This window comes from Brienomyrus brachyistius, chromosome 1, assembly GCF_023856365.1.
Source record: "Brienomyrus brachyistius isolate T26 chromosome 1, BBRACH_0.4, whole genome shotgun sequence".
Lineage (NCBI taxonomy): Eukaryota > Metazoa > Chordata > Actinopteri > Osteoglossiformes > Mormyridae > Brienomyrus > Brienomyrus brachyistius.
In genome coordinates, this window is record NC_064533.1 from 6,847,812 (window position 1) to 6,866,730 (window position 18,919).

Here is an 18,919-nt window from a genome sequence, read left to right on the forward strand (position 1 = left end):
TCTCACCCTGACTCCATCTGCGAGAAATCTGCACGTTCTTGCCATGTTTATCGTGAACCAAACATGTGTGTTGAGTGTGTCCCCTACAATGGACAGGTATCCTGGTGTCCTCTACTAATGCTTTGGATATACGTACGGCCCATTCTTTTGTACTATAGAGACTGTGTACATTGAATCCTGAAAGGTCAAATATAACACAGCAAGCCATGAGTTCACAGAAAGTGCAGCCAATGACACTCTGCAAATCATAGACCATAGATGCCACAGCTTCCTGTGTGCACCCTGATTTTGCTGAGCAATAGCCCTCATTAGCCTGTGAAATGGTTTCTGCACCTTGAGTAGTCAGGCATGTAGTCATTTAGTAAATTACGTGTTTGAACCCCCTTGAAATCCTCAATCAGCAAAACCTATAGAGGGTGACCTCAACCCCCCCCCCCCCCATCAGCTAAATGACCGGAAGGAGATACCCCCACCCGCCAATCACCAAAATCTCCTAAGGGGGACTTAGCGGATTGGTTGCCGGACCTCTAACAAAGTTCATTTCTGGCTAAGGGCCTGGTAGGAGTAAATCCTGGCTCCTCGGCCTCACCTTTGTAGCAATGGACTTCAGCTTGCCCAGTAGCGAGGGCTTGTTGGAGTAGACCACATCATCATCATTGTCCTCGCCTTCCATGATGGCGCAGCTGTCGGCCGCTGGCAGTTCGCACTCCCTGTTGGCGGTCATCACCAAGCGGGAGTATTTGTACTCCAACCTGCCAGGGTGCAAAAAAAAACACACATTAGTTGCCATTCAGCCCTACCAGCACACAATATGACCACAAGATTCACAGATGAACTAATCAAGGCTCACGCACAAACATTTAATCTCCTTCAAGGGTGCTGCCTGTCTTGGCCAGAAGGTGTCAAGGAAATTCTCTTAAAATTTAGATTAAAAACACATCCGTCCACCGTTACTTTTAAGCGTTTTCAAGTAGCTTCAAAGCTTCTAGACATATCTTCTCTGTAGCTAGTGAAGTGTGTCTAACAGAGTCAGTTCCTGGGGGCTGGCAGTATTCACTGTGCCAGACATCACAGAAGGGTCTACACTGAGGACCACAGAAACTGGCCATGAACAAGTGCGCCCGTACTTTTTGTTCTTCTTCCAGAAGTAGCAGGTGAGGGCAATGAGGAGCACGCCCATGAAGGCGCCGAGCCCAGCTCCGATCTTCAGCCAGAAGTTGATGTCTTCACAGGGCATGGTCTTCTTCGCTGGGAGCCGGATGCCTTTGGTGCAGAGCTTTGGTTCATTCCAAACATAGAGAGTGTCCTGAAGGAAGGAGAGGAAGAATGTAGGCCCAGATCAATACAAACACATGAAGGAACAATGCAACAACAATACATCACATGTGCACACAGTCACTTCCGGAAGCCCGTGACAATATACATGGCAAACAAACTAAGTAGGCAGATATTCACCTGGGCTCCACTTTTGCAGGCCCCCTCGATCTCATGGTAGTCCATCTCTGTGCAGCGAGGGCATGCGCTGGAACTCTCCCAAAGGAAGTTGAAGATACAGCCATCGCAGGTTCCCGCAGGGCATTTACTGAGCAAGCAGACTGGGCGTTGGTCATACTGAACCATGTATAAATTGCTATATTGGTGTTCCATTCCACCTAGAAGGATTCACTGTTCTCTTTTTAAGATCTACCGTCAACTTTAAAACATTCCAATTAGGTTTTTACACAGGCTGAAGCACTGCAACATCTTTACCAGAACTTCGGAGGAACTTCTGAAGAACTCGGAGTACTTAAAGTGTGCTGAATTGAGCTGAATTTGCCAGGTCATACATCAAGGAAGATCCAAATGCTGCGACTAATTTAAAGGACTGAGTCAAATTCAGTGAATCCCGGGAATTTGGTTCCCTGAACATTTCATGCCTCAGCTCCTTCAAAGTCTCCTGCGTTGAAGCTGTAATCACTTCTTCCAGGTGTCGATTGTGCACACATGTGAACAGAGCAACAAAGCAACAAGCCCATGTATAATCCTGGTGAAATGCTTTTCATCTCTATTCATACATCGTTGGTCACTTTAATTATCGTCCATTGTTTAGTATTCTACCATATTTACAGCACAAGAATATCGTTTTATACGCGGAAGACTGGGAGGGGGTATGCAGGGGCGCCGCTAGCAATTTTGGGCCCTATGACAAAATATGAGGTTGGGCCCCCCTACCACACCCATTCAGATCTCTGGGGGCCCCTAAAGGGCGTGGGCCCTTAGAATTGTCCCAACTTTCCCCCCCTTAGCGGTGCCCCTGGGGGTATGTATGCCCTAGGTGAAGACCCCATTCATTCACCTGTTCCTAATTACCGGAAGGCTCCTCTCTCTTGGCCTTTCGGACCACACACACTGGTTTTGTGTTCCAATCCAGTCATTCCCATGCATGTGGTCCTGACCACTGTCCTTCCTTTAGCTCTTATAAAATGCATTAAAAGACACACTGGAATATCTGTTGACTTGTTTTTGTACTTATTTTTGTTCTCACGCATGTCCATGTGAAGATGCAGGACACTGCATACTCATGAAGAAAAGCTGAATTCCACTGAAGTTCTTTCGAATGCTGCAATGCTTTAGTCTGTTCAGAGCCTTGCCGTACCCTTCTGCCTCTTCTTCAGTAGTCATCCATCACTCATTTTCACCCCTCTCTGCTTAAATGGCATTCCTCAAAGCCACCAAACACCTAAAGTTCTACAGATCGTCAGGTATTACTTTGAAGAACACCCTAAAATTGCCTGTGCAAGTCAGGACACGTGTTGGCAGGAGACGCCAAATGGGCGCCTTGCATGGAGCGACAGCTACCTGGGCACGGAGAGCTCTCCTCGTTCTGTTTTCTCTGGGTTACATCTTAAGGTGATGACCGTATGTCGGCCCTTGTCACAGGAAGATGTCGCCTGCGGTGATCTGAGAACGGAAGAGCGTTCTCATGACATCGAGCAAAAATGAGCCAACGAGTCATTGGAGAACAAAGTTCATATTACAAATCTGAACAAAACAGAAAATTTCGTAGCAGCGTGAAATATCCCCAAAGTAAAGTAAACAGGAATCATGCAACCAAGTCTAAATTTGGTACCTAAAATAAACAGATATGTTTATCCATTTGATTGAATTATACTGAAAAATATCTTCTTCCTGACTAACCCTTAGCACATGCTCACTCATCTGCAGACACTCACCGGTAGAAGAAGTTGACGTCTGGCACTTTCCTCAGAGTCCCAGGGAACAGGTCAGGTTTCAGGGTGACGCCGGCGAGCGTGCCGTCCACTGTCGCTCCTTCGGGAATCAGATGGGATTACAGAAGTCAGACTCGGGGCATCGGAAACACGAAGGCCGGTTCTCAGGAAAATAGCGGGAAAATGCTGATGAAGATTTCTCAGGATTTCTCAGTCCAGATGCTATTCATAGCATAACTGCTAGACAACAGAGTTGCCCAAGCGGCTCAGATAAACTGACAAACTTGGCACATCTTTATAAATAAAGACGTACGACAGACACACTCCTCTATAATCCATTATCGAACTTTAGCTTCTGGGAAAATCATTAGGTTTGTAGCATCTGTGTGTTTTTTTTTTCCTGTAGCAAAAAAAAAAAGTTCCAGAACTGATGGCAGCTTTGCCGGTAAGAAGAAAGCAATTTCACACAAGGCCGCCCCTGGCTGTCTTTAACAGTGATGGTCGGCAGGTTCCTGTCAGGCAGGAACAGTTAACAACAGCGTTAAAGAGCTTAGCTCTCCATTTGAATGAGCTGCAACGGGGCTCAGAAAGTCGCTACTCAGCAGACTGACTTGCAGGTCTTGAGGGCTGGGGCTTTGGGAGGGGATGGGGGGGGGCAGTGGCCTATTTTCTGGTGAGTAGTGGTGAGTCTGACATGTGACCCAAGACACTGGGAACAGATCGAGGCCCCATCGTACTTAGCAATCAGCTGAAGAACCCTGGATTCTCTTAATATTGTGGGTGAGTTATATTATTCTCAAGGTTAACATCTGGCATCAAAAACATTTAACTGAATTCATTTAGCAGACATTTTTTATCCAAAATTCTATCCTATAGCCAAAGCAGAGTCAGACAGACCCTAGAGCAATTGGGGGTTAGGGACCTTGCTCAAGGGCCCAGCAGTGACATCACTCTGCTGACGTTGGGATTTGAACCAGCAACCTTCTGATCACAGCATCCTAACCCACTGAGCTACACACTGGCCCAGTTATCTATTCTGAGGCAGCTATAATGCAGTGATTTGCAAAATACTGGATAACACTTAGTACCTCCAAGCTAGCAGTAAGTACCATGAAGTACCACTAAGTGCTACTAGCACTAAGCAAGTGCACCCCCTCACTATCTCACTCCCACTATGCCTAGCTTCTCTGCCACGTGTAGGGTAGACCTCCTTACCCAGGAAGGTGTCTGCGAGACTGATGGACTGGGAGGAGAGGGCTGTGCGGAAGCCCCGCCCATCCGAAGGGATGATGGTTGATTGGCAGATGAAGGTCTCCACCCAGTTCACCAGCTCGCTGGATTCGCTCTGCACGTCCTTGCTGGACAGGTCCGTCACGTTGTCAGTGCACATGGCCAGCCGCCTTCCCTGTGGAGTGGAGCACAGGGATAGACATTTTCAAAAAGGCTGTTTTCATCAAGTATCACCTCAACTGCGTGTGAAAAAAAACTGAACACTCCAAATCTTCACTCAGTAGGAAATCAATAGGTAAACCCTGTAATATACAGGATTGTATAGCTCCTATTTTGCAAATACAGGCTTTAGTCATTTGCAAGAAGCAAATACAATCTATGGCAGGAGACCCCCACCCCTCCACGGGGGTAAACAGGGCAGCCGGTAACGGAGCCAGACCTCATGTCCGCACAGGCTGATGTTGAACTGGTGGAAGTACTTGGTCCCCTTGGATGTGAAGCTTGGCCCATTCATGACGGAGCTCACAGCACTGAGCGGGCTGAAGTCGTAGGTCAGGGTTTGGTTCTGCACCGTGTGGGAGAAGCTGCAGTCGCTGAAGCAGACGGAGTGCTCCTTCCGGGACAGAATGGGACATGGAAACGGGTTGGATCAGAACCCCGGACAGAGTGCATTCTTTCAGTGACAGCTATACCTGAAGGCAGGCCTCCATTCCCATTCCAATTCCCACACTGCAGGGTGTCCAGATCATCCATGTCACGGGGGACACTCTGAGCTAGGACAGGGTTTTTAAAGTACTGTTTCGATTAAAAGGACCCGGATTTCACTATAGCATTGAGTTCTTGCTGTGTGCTGATTGGTCAGTCTCCTAAAATCATGCTTGTGCCACTAATATTAATGCGAAACAGCTGGATGAGTCATTCAATCAGAGAAACAAACTAGTCAAATTCACAAGAAGAACTTATCCTAGCACAGGTGCCTTTCAGTTTTAAAGTAGCTTGTAAAACCTAAAGTAGCCCAAAGAGTTTCCCCTCACATGGGTTATCTGGTCACCCTACCATATTAGGAGGCAGTACTCTCAGCAATGCCCATACTGGGAGGCGATACACTGTGATACCTTGTTGCTCTTGCTGCCAGGACCGCAGGGCAGACAGGCCTCCCTGCCGTAGATCTGATGTCCTGACAGGTAGGTGTCCGGGGGGCATTCCCGGCATCGGTTGGTCTCCTTGTCGATGTAGTGCCCAGCGGGACAGGGCACGCAGGAAGACTCCGACTGCTGGGATACCATGGCGCAGGCACGGCAGGAGGACGCCACGCCGTCCTGGGCATTGGTGACCGTGATGGAGTAGATCTTCACGATGTCGTTGACCAGCCTCCTGCCCTGGACGACAAACGACATGTGGGGTTGTAGCATGTTTCTCAATCTTCGGTCAGCAAGCTAACGCTGCCAGGAGATTCCTCTGCCAGGTAAGATAAGCTTAACTCTAGATATTCTATTCAAAGCCCTGCAAACAATCACCCACCATAAAAGCACTCCCAAAGAACAAGTCTCCTGACCTCCTACTCAGAAGAGCAGAGGAGGTACAGGTTCAGATCTCCTCCAACCTTGATATTCCAAAATCATTTAATAATTTACGCAATGCAAATGAATATCAATACTGAGTGTGACATGCGGTCACTGAGCTCTTAGGCCAGTCCCTCTGAGACTACATCATCAGTTGTCACCCGGTGTATCTCCCCAGCCGCCGGGACACTTACATCAGCTGCCTGATTGGTCCGTTGAAAGGCCCACGTGTAAGACACCGAGGCGTTCTTGGTGATGACGTGGCTGTATGACTGCCTCTCCTTGCTGCCCTCCCATGACTCGACCACACTGGTACTCTTCCTGTTCACATCCTGCAAGGGCACAAGTGTTTCCAGACAGTCCACATTTCTGCTCCCTCTGGGAGCTAGGAGGGAGCAAAAACGTGGACTGCCTATGGGTCCCCCAAGGACTGGATTGGGAAACACTGATCTATGGCTATGGGTGTGGAGACGGACGCACCATCATGAAGTAGAGCTCGCAGTCGGCAGAGCAGATGGTCTCAAAGACAAAAGTTATACGGCCGAACTCGCTGCCCTTGCTCTCCATCACAGACGTTGGAAGCCTATGGGCACAAATGCACTGTAAGGGTCCAGCCCCCCCCTCCAAAGCGACAGTTTTCCAAATCGACACGGATCCCGGCCGCTCACCTGAATCCTGTAACGCGGAGGTTTAGGATGAGGTAGTCATTGTCGGAGCTTCCTGCTCCACTGCGGATATGGTCCCCAGCCACCTCCCAGCCTAAAAGAACCAAAAACATATTTCGTCCAGCAGCTTCTTACAGGCATGACATTGTCAACATACAACAGGGTTATGGTGTCCTTCAGTGCTGCTTTATATGGACCAGCTGCCACAGCCTAGGCCTTCAGTGCATCTGTGGAGGCTCACTATACACACGAGTATCACCTTCTCCTCAAAAGATCTCAACCCAAATCTGAATAACCTCAACAGAAGCCCTAAGAGGCCAGCCTTCCTCATTCTCCTTCACAGACCTTTGCTCGTGAAAGGATGTAAAACGAACCCCGCTCAGCTTTCTGGAACTCCGAGGTTCTGACTTCCAGGCTGTGAGACCAAGCAGTTAATCAATCGTCCCACTGAACACTAAAATCGGGGACCCATGTGGCCACAATTCACTTTTCGGGGCAGAACATTTCCTGTGTGAAATGTGCGAACGCCTCTAGGTGCAAGCACGCCCTTGCAATAATGTAGGAAACAGAGTGGCAGATCTAAATGGCTCCCATTCCCTCACATGCGCTGGTCATCCCAGTCGTCCTACTTCAGTGGACAGCAGTAAATCACTTTCAGTGTTTGAGGTAATGGAATAATAAAATATGAACTTGCACATCGGTCTGGAATGAACATGTACCGTCCAAGCGTCAAGTCTAAAGGCATCACTGTTTCATCGATGGTCCCACAGCGCCATCTAGCCCCCAAAAGCCCTTACTGCATCTTTCCTCACCATTCATGCCGTCACATTTGGAGTTGCCCACATTGAAGCAGGATGTCTTCATGTTGGCAGGCAGCACGTTCCACCACTTGTACTCGTATCCGAGGGCCGGCTCCGTGCCCGCTGGGCACTTCTGGCATGCTGGGAGAGGGGGTGGGGTTATCAGACTTTCTGATGGGTGGGGCTTCTTTTTTTCTATTTTTTTAGAATTTAGATATCAGTGGTCATTGTTGACACACCACGGCACACAACAGCAAAATATGTCCTCTGCATTTAACACATATGTGACATCGCAACATAACAGGCGGTAGCTAACTCAGCACCCGGGGAGCAGTGCTTGGGGGCGGTATCTTGCTCAGGGTACCTCAGAAGTGCCTTGCTGGTCAGGGATTCGAACCCACAACCTTTCAATTACAAGTGCACTTCCCTAACCATTAAAGCACCACTGCCCTGGGGACAGACTAGCAATGCTAACACCTGAAATGATTCACCCTAATGACATAATTAGGTTAGCGTAGTATAAAAGAGTTTTCTAGTTTAATTTGCATTGGCCAGGCAGACATCTCCCAGAAACGCTCCCAGAGAGAAACTCCCTGATTTCAAGGCTGGTGTTAGCCCTTAGAGTTAGCTGTTAGGCCTTATTGTTAGCTGGTACCTGACATCCCACTTTAGGCATATTGATTTGAAGGAAGTGGATGACGGAGAACCAGGAGGCAGGGTCCTGGCTGTGAAATCTGTCAAGCGGGGTGGTGGTTTGATGATGTAAGCTAATGGAGGGGCTGGGGGAGTGAGGGTGAGTGTAGTTGGCTGTAGGTGGGAAGACGATCTGTTGTCAGGGAGCTGCTGTACATTTGTGGGAGACTCCCGGGTCTTCCAGGACAGATGGGATGTCTGCTTGTCGTTTTGGGGGAGAATGTCACAGGCCTTGGGCTTTTAACGGTGATCATCTATCTCATTAATGCTTTTAGGGTGATGATACACAGGGCAACCTTCCCTGACCAGGTTGCAATGTTCCTCACTTTCCCATTGATACTAGGAAACAAATTTCTATTTGAAAAACTTTGATCAGAAGTGGCCGACTTATCATGTTCATTCAGATCCAGATGAGTTGCTCCTTGTCTCAGCTGGTTGGCAATTGCCTGGCAACATGGTTCAAAAAGTGGCATAAAGCCAGTTGCTCAATCCCACTCGAATCCCACTCCTACCTGAGTGTGTGTGTTCCAATCCCACTCCTGGCTCAGTGTGTGTGTGTGGTCTAAGCCCACTCCTGGCTCTGTGTGTGTGTATTCTTATCCCACTCCTAGCTTAGTGTGTGTGTTCCAATCCCACTCCTGGCTCTGTGTGTATGTTCCAATATCCCACTCCTGGCTCTCTGTGTGTGTGTGTGTGTTCCAATCCCACTCCTGGCTCTGTGTGTGTGTGTTCCAATATCCCACTCCTGGCTCTGTGTGTGTGTGTGTTCCAATCCCACTCCTAGCTGAGTGTGTGTGTTCCAATCCCACTCACTGCCGAGTGTGTGTGTTCCCATCCCACTCCTACCTGAGTGTGTGTTCCAATCCCACACCTGGCTCTGTGTGTGTGTGTGTTCCAATCCCACGTCTGGCTCTGTGTGTGTGTTCCAATCCCACTTCTGGCTCTGTGTGCTGTGTGTGTGTGTTCCAATCCCACTCCTGGCTCTGTGTGCTCCAATCCCACTCCTGGCTTTGTGTGTGTGTGTGTGTGTTCCAATCCCACTCCTAGCGGAGTGTGTGAGTTCTTCGCACCTCTTTCCCCCAGGGACTCTGATGCCCTCCCGTGTTCCAACCTCATGTGGTTAGGTGACCTGGAGTCTCCAAAATGCCCTTAGTGGTTGTTTTCTGCACTGTGCTTCCTGGGAAAGGCTCAAGACTCACTGTGACCTGAGTCACTGCTTAGATCCTATCAGATACCATATGATAGTATATCTTAGTGCTATTTAAAAACAGATAGATCATTCATATTTGAAGTGTGCTGACAAGAATCAACACACACAAGAGAGTTTTTAGGTGTATTACACATCAACAAAACAGACACAGATGTCCAGATGTGGGATCCACACCACGGATCAGGCATAACAGCATGGATGTGTCCTCTAACGAGAAAAACATTGAGCTCAATGATGAATGAGATTGAAATAAAAAAAAATGCACAACTAAAAAAAAAGTGAATTCAACGTACTGACATTAACTGAGCCAAGATCTTTGTGAAAAATGAGCTACAGCTGAAAGTAGCGTAGCGATGAGTAAGTGACACCTATGAGAACGGCTGGTTTACTACAGACAGTTTCCCAGGGAGGCACCGTGGGAACACCCACACGCGTCAGTCAGTGCCAGTCGGACCATACGCTCACAGGAGGGGCCCGCGCCCATGTTGCCACAGTTACCTTCGATGCCATTGGAGAAGGTTCCGGGGGGGCAGGGGGAGCAGGTGGCCGTGTCGTGGTTATAGAAACCGGGATTGCAGGGCGGGCACTTCTCTCGCTCGCCAGAAGGGGGCAGTGCCACGGCCCGTGTGACATTCTCCATGCAGATCTTGGGCTCGATCCACTTGTACATGATCTGAGTCTGAGACAAGAATATTTTAAATGTGCTAGTTATCCTTCTTCTGTAACTAGTCCTACGCAGGGTCCGGAGCCTATCCCAGAGCTTATGGGCACAAGGCAGGGAATAACGATGGGGGGAACTGCAGTTCCCAGAAGAATCCCCATGATAACATGGGGAGAACAAGCAAACTCCATACACACAGGCCAGGGTGGAGCCTCGAACTCTAGTCCCAGAGATGAGCGACACCATGTCACCCTTATCCCAGTTATCTTTTTTTAATTTTTTTTATTTGTCAGGCCCTTTATTGGTTTATTGTTGGATCACCAGAGGGATCAAGGAAATCAAACACGTGCGTAAGGTCCTTACTTTGCCATCTCTGTCGCAGGGCGTGTGAATCTGGAAGTAGTCCTTCTCCGTGCATGGGAGCTTCCGCTTACAATCCGCTGATCCCTCGGCTGTGGAAAGAGCAGATTCAGGGAACGCGCATGCAGGGATCTGCTTTCAGGCTTTCGGCAAGCTGGGATAGACGCTGAGGCAGCACTGGTTCTCCAGGTGACAGAGTTGCCTGGTTTAACTCCGCCCTCTGCTGGCACCACGTCGCCCCCTGCAGGTGGGCAGCGGGTGCAGCACCCTCTGACTCAAGCATTACTCAGAGGCCCATGCCGCGTTCGGTCCGACAGCCTGGCACGCTCAGACACTCGACCAGCGAAGGCAATGCGCTCACAGAGGGCCAGACCGCAGAAAGCCGACCACGCCCCCAGAGTGCCAGACCTTCCAAACTGTCTTTCGCAGAAGATAAACAGAAGGAAATCATGGTTTCCCAGATCCTCATTGATCCCAATATTTACAGGCGCCTGTCCAATACAAAATCAAATATTGCCAATTAAAATGCCGCCAGCTGGGCAGGAACAGGCCTTCTTACAGTTTTTCTTAGCTGTTTACACACAGTTACTTGTACTTAAGACACAATGACTACAACATGTAACTGATGCACCAACCCCCTGAACCAATTCTGCTAAACTACAAGCACAATTCCTGCTTTACACTCAAATTGCAGTTTTAAAACACACTTTTTTCAAAACACGACACTTCTCTGCATTTGGCACAATTTTCATGAAGAAAATCTCTTGTTTTCACAAGGAACACACTGTCAGTCAAAATTGTAAAGTCAGTTAACCCTACTTTGCATACTAACTCATCACATGGGTAAACACCTGTCACACATAATTGTAATTTAGAAATCAGAGCTTTATAAAAGGCCAACAGGTGAGCTCTTCTGTTTCGGCAGCAATGGATGCCAACGTTGGAAACAGAGGCAGAGCCAGAGGAGTGAGAGTAAGAGGAGGAGGACAGGGAGGACGAGGAAGGCCAAGGAACGTAATCTCTGATGAGATCAAAGCCACTTTGGTTGACCGTGTGGTCAACCATGGTCTAACAATGAGGGAGGCAGGGCAAAGAGAGTTGAAGAGTTGAAGTCCCTGGCCAGCGTGGTGGGAACATCACAATGTGTGCAGCAATTACCAGCCATGGTGTCATCCATCACCATGCTACCCTTGGCCCCTACAACACTGCCCATCTGATCACATTCCTGGAGATCCTACACAACACACTCATTCCAGCAGATCAGATAGATGGCCCAGAGCAGCTCAGGTATGTTGTCATTTGGGACAACGTAAGTTTCCACCGGGCTGCTCTGGTTCACAGCTGGTTCTCTGCCCACCCACATTTTTTAGTTGTTTATCTCCCTCCATATTCTCCATTCCTCAGTCCTATTGAGGAATTTTTTTCTACATGGAGATGGAAAGTGTATGACCGAAATCCACATACACGTATACCCCTTCTCCAAGCTATGGAAGATGCATGTGGAGATATGGCAGTTGATGCTTTTCATGGCTGGATTCGTCATGCTAGATGATATTTCTCCCGCTGCTTGGCCAGGGCAAACATTGCTTGTCATGTGGATGAGGTGCAGTGGCCAGACCGAAACAGAAGGGAGGATGCAGCAGAGTTGTTTTGTTTTTTTTACTGTAACTGTATTCAGTAAATTCTTCTGTTGTTTGTATATGTAACCACGGTGTGTGCAACTGCGTTGGTTGGGATGAACACTGTGTACATCGTTTTTGTGGGAAAAATACAGTAAAATATATATAAAAAAAAAACAAAAAAAGGCTTATAGTAAGTCATTATAATGAATGGAGAAGAAGTGGTCATAGTGTTTTACATTAAGCACATCAGTGATCAACTGGTTCTTATAAATGTCTATTCATATGATGGTTTGCGTGTGTCATTTGAAAACAAAATACCATTTTGAGAAGAAATTACATTGTTTTGAACGTAAAGTTTCATTTTGCTAGAGAATTGAAGGGTTTTGCTCATTGTGTGTGTGTTTTTTGATTTGTGTGTAGAGTTATGACAATATGGGGCATGCTTTTAGAAAATGTGTGTAAACAATTGGGAAAAACTGTAACACAACTAAATTCCCCCCAAATTTACTCAAGCTTTCACCACCGGGGGCAGTGTGTGGCTCAGACAGCTATATCTCATTGCCTTGATTCAGAAGATTGTGGGTTTGAGCCTTGGCCTCCGCAGAATAGTCACATATCCATAGGTCTTTAAGAAAGGCCCTCAACGCCCAGTTCCAGGGGTGCTGCACCCCGGCTGTCCCTGTGCTCACACCTGCATGTGTGTCTGTGTGTCTCATGGAGAACGAGATGGGACAAAAAGGGAATTTCCCCAAGGAACTAACAGAGTATCATTATTCTGTATTATATTCTTACATTGTACCGTCTTGTCCACCTCTCTCCTACCGCGCAACTGACAGGAATTTCACTGTGTTCTCCTGAACACATGCTAAAATAAAACTTTAAAAGCCATGAAGCAGACAGCAGAACCAAGAGCAGCCAATCAGCAATCATCAAAACCACGGGCAGGATCCACCGGACGCCACTGGCCGTAACATGTGAGGCATGATCTCTGACCGGAACCTACGTGAGTACTCCTTCTCGTCGTCGCAGAGGGTACAGGAGCTGGCCCCTTTGCCCGAATAGGTGTTCCTGGGACACACCTCACACGACGAGGACCCCGGGGTCCTGCTGAAGGTGCCCGGCTTGCACTGGAAGCACTCCGATGTGTAGGCGACACCTGGGAGCGAGCCAGCCAACGCTGGGTTAGTATCAGAGCTGTGGCAACGGCAAAATGCGAATTCTCCAGCTCTCTCTCACCCTCAATCTGAATGTTCTTCAGCAGCACGGGCTTCAAGACCTTGGTCCCAAGCAAAATCCCAGTTGTCCTCCAGTACAAGATGTTGGTCCCCGACTTCAGGTTTACCTGAAATAAGAAACAACGTAGGAGATACTGGAATGTGGACCGACAGTGAGAATCTACTGCTTGTTCTACACAGTTTTGCAGGATATCATTTTTCACAAAGCAAGCAGATATTCTTAATGGGCACTAGAGGGCGCAGTTAGGCCCACTGCTGAAAGGACGTATTGTTTTGATATTGGAGCTTGTGAAGTCCAGAAAATCATAAAGGGATTCGATATGGTTGCGTGACGTGAGGGGCTTACGGTGTGAGTGCCCCACTCGCCGCTGTTTGTCAGCTTGATCCACTTCTGCTCTGACGTTTGATCCATTTCCTGACACTGATCATTCTGGATCTGAAAGAAAAGTCTGAGTAAGCAAACTAAAAACATATCTTTGAGCACAGCTGTTTATATGAATGATTCTGCTGATAAAATGAAAAATGAACCATCTGCAAACACAATGTCGCGTGACAGCAAAGAAGGCTATCACATGACAGACAGACAGTCAGTCAGACAGACAGACAGACAAGTAGGCAGGCAGACAGACAGACAGACAGGCAGACAAACAGGCAGGCAGACAGGCAGACAAGTAGGCAGACAGACAGACAAGTAGGCAGACAGACAGACAGGCAGACAGGCAGACAAACAGACAGGCAGGCAGACAAGTAGGCAGACAGACAGACAAGTAGGCAGACAGACAGGCAGACAAGTAGGCAGACAGACAGACAAGTAGGCAGACAGACAGGCAGGCAGTCAGTCAGACAGACAGACAGGCAGACAAACAGACAGGCAGGCAGACAGGCAGACAAGTAGGCAGACAGACAGACAGACAAACAGACAAGTAGGCAGAAAGACAGGCAGACAAGTAGGCAGGCAGACAAACAGACAGGCAGGCAGACAGACAGACAGACAAGTAGGCAGAAAGACAGACAGACAAGTAGGCAGAAAGACAGGCAGACAAGTAGGCAGACAGATAGACAGGCAGACACAGAGAGACATAGACAGACAGACACATTACTAATCCTGAACAAAAGAGCAGGTCATTCATATGGATGTAATATCTTCTTAAATGCAAAGCAGACTCACAAAGAATTCAAAGAAGATGTGGTTGTCCTCATACTGGTAGTCAAAGGACACAGATCCCTGCTTCTTCAGGTGCACGGCGTATATCAGAGAGACAGTGCACTCGTCCCTGTTAGACTCCAGGTAGTTCCCTTGGGGGACCCAGGTGGAGCTGTAAGGAGCAAAACAATGCAAGCTGTGTCTCAGGAATCAGATATAGGGAGGTATAAAGGCATAATGTGGGTTCCTTATTGGCATGATGCGGGTTCCTTATTGGCATAATGCGGGTTCCTTTTTGGCATAATGCGGGTTCCTTATTGTCATGATGCGGGTTCCTTACTGGCATAATGCGGGTTCCTTATTGGCATAATGCAGGTTCCTAATTCAGACAATGCGCGTTCCTTATTGGCATGATGCAAGTTCCTTATTGGCATGATGCGGGTTCCTAACTGGCATAATGTGGGTTCCTAATTCAGATAATGCAGGTTCCTTATTGGCATGATGCGGCTTCCTTATTGGCATGATGCGAGTTCCTAACTGGCATAATGCGGGTTCCTAATTCAGATAGTGTGGGTTCCTTATTGCCATAATGCGAGTTCCTTATTGGCATGATGTGGGTTCCTAACTGGCATAATGCGGGTTCCTAATTCGGATAATGCGGGTTCCTCATTGGCATGATGCGGGTTCCTTATTGGCATGATGCGGGTTCCTTATTGGCATGATGCGGGTTCCTAACTGGCATAATGCGGGTTCCTTATTGGCATGATGCAGGTTCCTTATTGGCATGATGCGAGTTCCTTATTGGCATAATGTGGGTTCCTAATTGGCATAATGTGGGTTCCTACAGTCGAACCTCGTTACTACGTACAAGACGGGATATCAAAAACATGTACGTTATAAGCATAGAACGTATCCACTTAGTGCAAGATGGATGAAAGAACTCACGAAATATCCATGTAAATGATAAAACTTTAATAGAACAGACCCTTAAATTGACTACAAAACAAACGAATACATTATTACTTGTTAAATAATTCGACAAAGCTCATTTGGATCCTTGAAATTTTCCTTAAATTACTCACGATTACTTAGTGCCGGCCGGCGATAAACGGCAACGAAAATACACAACGGCTGGTCAAAATGGATTTTTAAAATAAACATTCGCATCCAAATTGGCATTTGGCCTGAAAATATTAATGATATTATGATATTAAATCATAAAATCCTTTACTTCCATTATTATTCTGAATTCACAGTTACCGGCATGACCGGTATTTCACAAGGCTTAATAAACAAAGAATACGCACATAACACTTAAGCCATTACTACGCAATCCAATAACGATCGGTCAAGGCAACTCATTTAACGCGGGAAGTTACAACGCAATAGACAAATGTGCATTGTCGGGCGAAGATCAGGTAGATACAGGTAGATGTAGCGACACAAGTTATGGTGCGCGGGGAGAGCGCTATACGTTGTAACGATGGTTAGTTTTCGTATGTTCTCTAGAAATTTGGATGTTGTATCGAAGTTTACGCTGTAAGGGTGTACGCTGTAAACAATGGCTGCTATTGGAATAATACATAGGCTAAAAACGAGAATTAGAAACCTGTACGTTGAAAAGGTGAGAACGTTGTATCCGGGGTACGTAGTAATGAGGTTCGACTGTAATTGGCATAATCCGGGTTCCTAATTGGCATGATGCGGGTTCCTAATTGGCATAATGTGGGTTCCTAACTTGCATAATGAGTTCCTTATTGGCATAATACAAGTTCCATCCATGACATTAAAAGGAATTTAGGTACACAAACCCTGAAGACTTTACCTAATCGAAAACGCTTCAGCAAAGCAAATGAAAGTCCTCAAACACAGCACTTGGAACAAACACGCCTCAGCAAAAACAGCATCTGACTCAATCAGCCGTAGATGTGGGGCTTGGATGTGATGGAAACTTCTCCCACTGGGTTTACTCTCGTTCTAAAGTTATCCATGGAGATAAGTCTGTTAATCATTACTTTTAACTTCCCCGACCTAATTATGCTCAAATCTGAAATGGGGCACAGGAGGAAAATTGAATTAAGCTTGCAGTTCTTCTGGCTAAAGTGCAGAACGGAGAGTAAGGTGAGGGGAGGGGGAGTGCCAGACTTACTATCCTCAGGATGGGAGGGGGCTGTGTTTTTCTAGTAAGATGCTGAGACATTGTGAGCCTGTGCCGTCCCTGTGTTAGCATGTGCCGTCCCTGTGTTAGTATGTGCCGTCCTTGTGCGTGCTGTGCTGTCCCTGTGTGAGCATGTGCCGTCCCTGTGTTAGTATGTGCTGTCCCTGTGTGAGCATGTGCCGTCCTTGTGCGTGCTGTGCCGTCCCTGTGTGAGCATGTGCCGTCCCTGTGTTAGTATGTGCCGTCCCTGTGTGAGCACGTGCCGTCCCTGTGTAAGCTGTGCCGTCCCTGTGTTAGTATGTGCCGTCCCTGTGTGAGCATATGCCGTCCCTGTGTGTGCTGTGTCATCCCTGAGTGAGCATGTGCCATCCTTGTGTGTGCATGTGCCATCCCTGTGTTAGCATGTGCCGTCCCTGAGTGAGCATGTGCCGTCCCTGTGTGAGCTGTGCCGTCCCTGTGTGAGCATGTGCCCCCCCTGTGTGTGCTGTGCTGTTACTGTGTGAGCATGTGCCGTCCCTGAGTGAACAGGTGCCGTTCCATGTGTGAGCATGTGCCCCCCCTGTGTGTGCTGTGCTGTTATTGTGTGAGCATGTGCCGTCCCTGTGTGTGCTGTGCTGTCCCTGTGTGAGCATGTGCCGTCCCTGTGTGTGCTGTGCTGTTATTGTGTGTGCTGTACCGTCTCTGTGTGTGCTGTGCCGTCCCTGTGTATGCTGTGCCGTCCCTGTGTGTGCTGGACCGTCCTTGTGTGTGGTGTACTGTTATTGTGTGAGCATGTACCGTCCCTGTGTGTGCTGTACCGTCCCTGTGTGTGCTGTGCTGTTATTGTGTGTGCTGTACCGTCCCTTTGTGTGCTGTGCTGTTATTGTGTGAGCATGTGCCGTCCCTGTGTGTCCTGTGCTGTTATTGTGTATGCTGTACCGTCCCTGTGTATGCTGTGCCATCCCTGTGTGTGCTGTGCTGCTATTGTGTGAGCATGTGCCGTCCCTGTGTGTGCTGTGCTGTTATTGTGTGTGCTGTACCGTCCCTTTGTGTGCTGTGCCATCCCTGTGTGTGCTGTACCGTCCCTGTGTGTGCTGTGCTGTTATTGTGTGTGCTGTACCATCCCTTTGTGTGCTGTGCCATCCCTCTGTGTGCTGTACCGTCCCTGTGTGTGCTGTGCCGTCCCTGTGTGTGCTGTGCTGTTATTGTGTGTGCTGTACCGTCCCTGTGTGTGCTGTGCCGTCTCTGTGTGTGCTGTGCCGTCCCTGTGTGTGCTGTACCGTCCTTGTGTGTGCTGTGCTGTTATTGTGTGAGCATGTGCCGTCCCTGTGTGTGCTGTGCTGTTATTGTGTGTGCTGTACTGTCCCTGTGTGTGCTGTGCTGTTATTGTGTGTGCTGTACCATCCCTTTGTGTGTTGTGCCATCCCTGTGTGTGCTGTGCCATCCCTGTGTGTGCTGTGCTGTTATTGTGTGAGCATGTGCCGTCCCTGTGTGTGCTGTGCTGTTATTGTGTGTGCTGTACCGTCCCTGTGTGTGCTGTGCTGTTATTGTGTGTGCTGTACCATCCCTTTGTGTGCTGTGCCATCCCTGTGTGTGCTGTGCTGTTATTGTGTGAGCATGTGCCGTCCCTGTGTGTGCTGTGCTGTTATTGTGTGTGCTGTACCTTCCCTGTGTGTGCTGTGCTGTTATTGTGTGTGCTGTGCCGTCCCTGTGTGTGCTGTGCCGTCCCTGTGTGTGCTGTGCCGACCCTGTGTGTGCTGTGCCGTCCCTGTGTGTGCTGTGCTGTTATTGTGTGTGTTGTACCGTCCCTGTGTGTGCTGTGCTGTTATTGTGTGTGCTGTGCCGTCCCTGTGTGTGCTGTGCTGTTATTGTGTGTGCTGTACCGTCCCTGTGTGTGCTGTGCCGTCCCTGTGTGTGCTGTGCTGTTATTGTGTGTGCTGTACCGTCCCTGTGTGTGCTGTGCCGTCCCTGTGTGTGCTGTGCTGTCCCTGTGTGTGCTGTGCCGACCCTGTGTGTGCTGTGCCGACCCTGTGTGTGCTGTGCCGTCCCTGTGTGTGCTGTGCTGTTATTGTGTGTGTTGTACCGTCCCTGTGTGTGCTGTGCTGTTATTGTGTGTGCTGTGCCGTCCCTGTGTGTGCTGTTATTGTGTGTGCTGTACCATCCCTGTGTGTGCTGTGCCGTCCCTGTGTGTGCTGTGCTGTTATTGTGTGTGCTGTACCGTCCCTGTGTGTGCTGTGCCGTCCCTGTGTGTGCTGTGCTGTTATTGTGTGTGCTGTGCCGTCCCTGTGTGTGCTGTGCTGTTATTGTGTGTGCTATACCGTCCCTGTGTGTGCTGTGCTGTTATTGTGCGTGTTGTGCCGTCCCTGTGTGTGCTGTGCTGTTATTGTGTGT

The 18,919-nt window shown here is 48.4% G+C and overlaps 1 protein-coding gene across 1 annotated transcript in view; it reads right to left on the minus strand.

Moving 5' to 3' along the window:
- LOC125745466 (endosome/lysosome-associated apoptosis and autophagy regulator family member 2-like) overlaps positions 1-18,919 on the minus strand; it is a 31,023-nt gene that overhangs the window by 3,842 nt on the left and 8,262 nt on the right. Inside the window, exons 4-21 of the mRNA XM_049018369.1 lie at positions 14,416-14,563; positions 13,594-13,683; positions 13,249-13,354; positions 13,016-13,168; positions 10,394-10,482; positions 9,868-10,048; positions 7,479-7,607; positions 6,670-6,760; positions 6,482-6,584; positions 6,196-6,333; positions 5,555-5,818; positions 4,879-5,052; positions 4,425-4,614; positions 3,213-3,309; positions 2,839-2,940; positions 1,456-1,582; positions 1,128-1,306; positions 590-752 (exon numbers count right to left, since the gene is read on the minus strand). Of these exons, the coding sequence (XP_048874326.1) occupies positions 590-752; positions 1,128-1,306; positions 1,456-1,582; positions 2,839-2,940; positions 3,213-3,309; positions 4,425-4,614; positions 4,879-5,052; positions 5,555-5,818; positions 6,196-6,333; positions 6,482-6,584; positions 6,670-6,760; positions 7,479-7,607; positions 9,868-10,048; positions 10,394-10,482; positions 13,016-13,168; positions 13,249-13,354; positions 13,594-13,683; positions 14,416-14,563 (2,524 nt within the window). The remainder of the gene's footprint in view (positions 1-589; positions 753-1,127; positions 1,307-1,455; positions 1,583-2,838; positions 2,941-3,212; positions 3,310-4,424; positions 4,615-4,878; positions 5,053-5,554; positions 5,819-6,195; positions 6,334-6,481; positions 6,585-6,669; positions 6,761-7,478; positions 7,608-9,867; positions 10,049-10,393; positions 10,483-13,015; positions 13,169-13,248; positions 13,355-13,593; positions 13,684-14,415; positions 14,564-18,919) is intronic.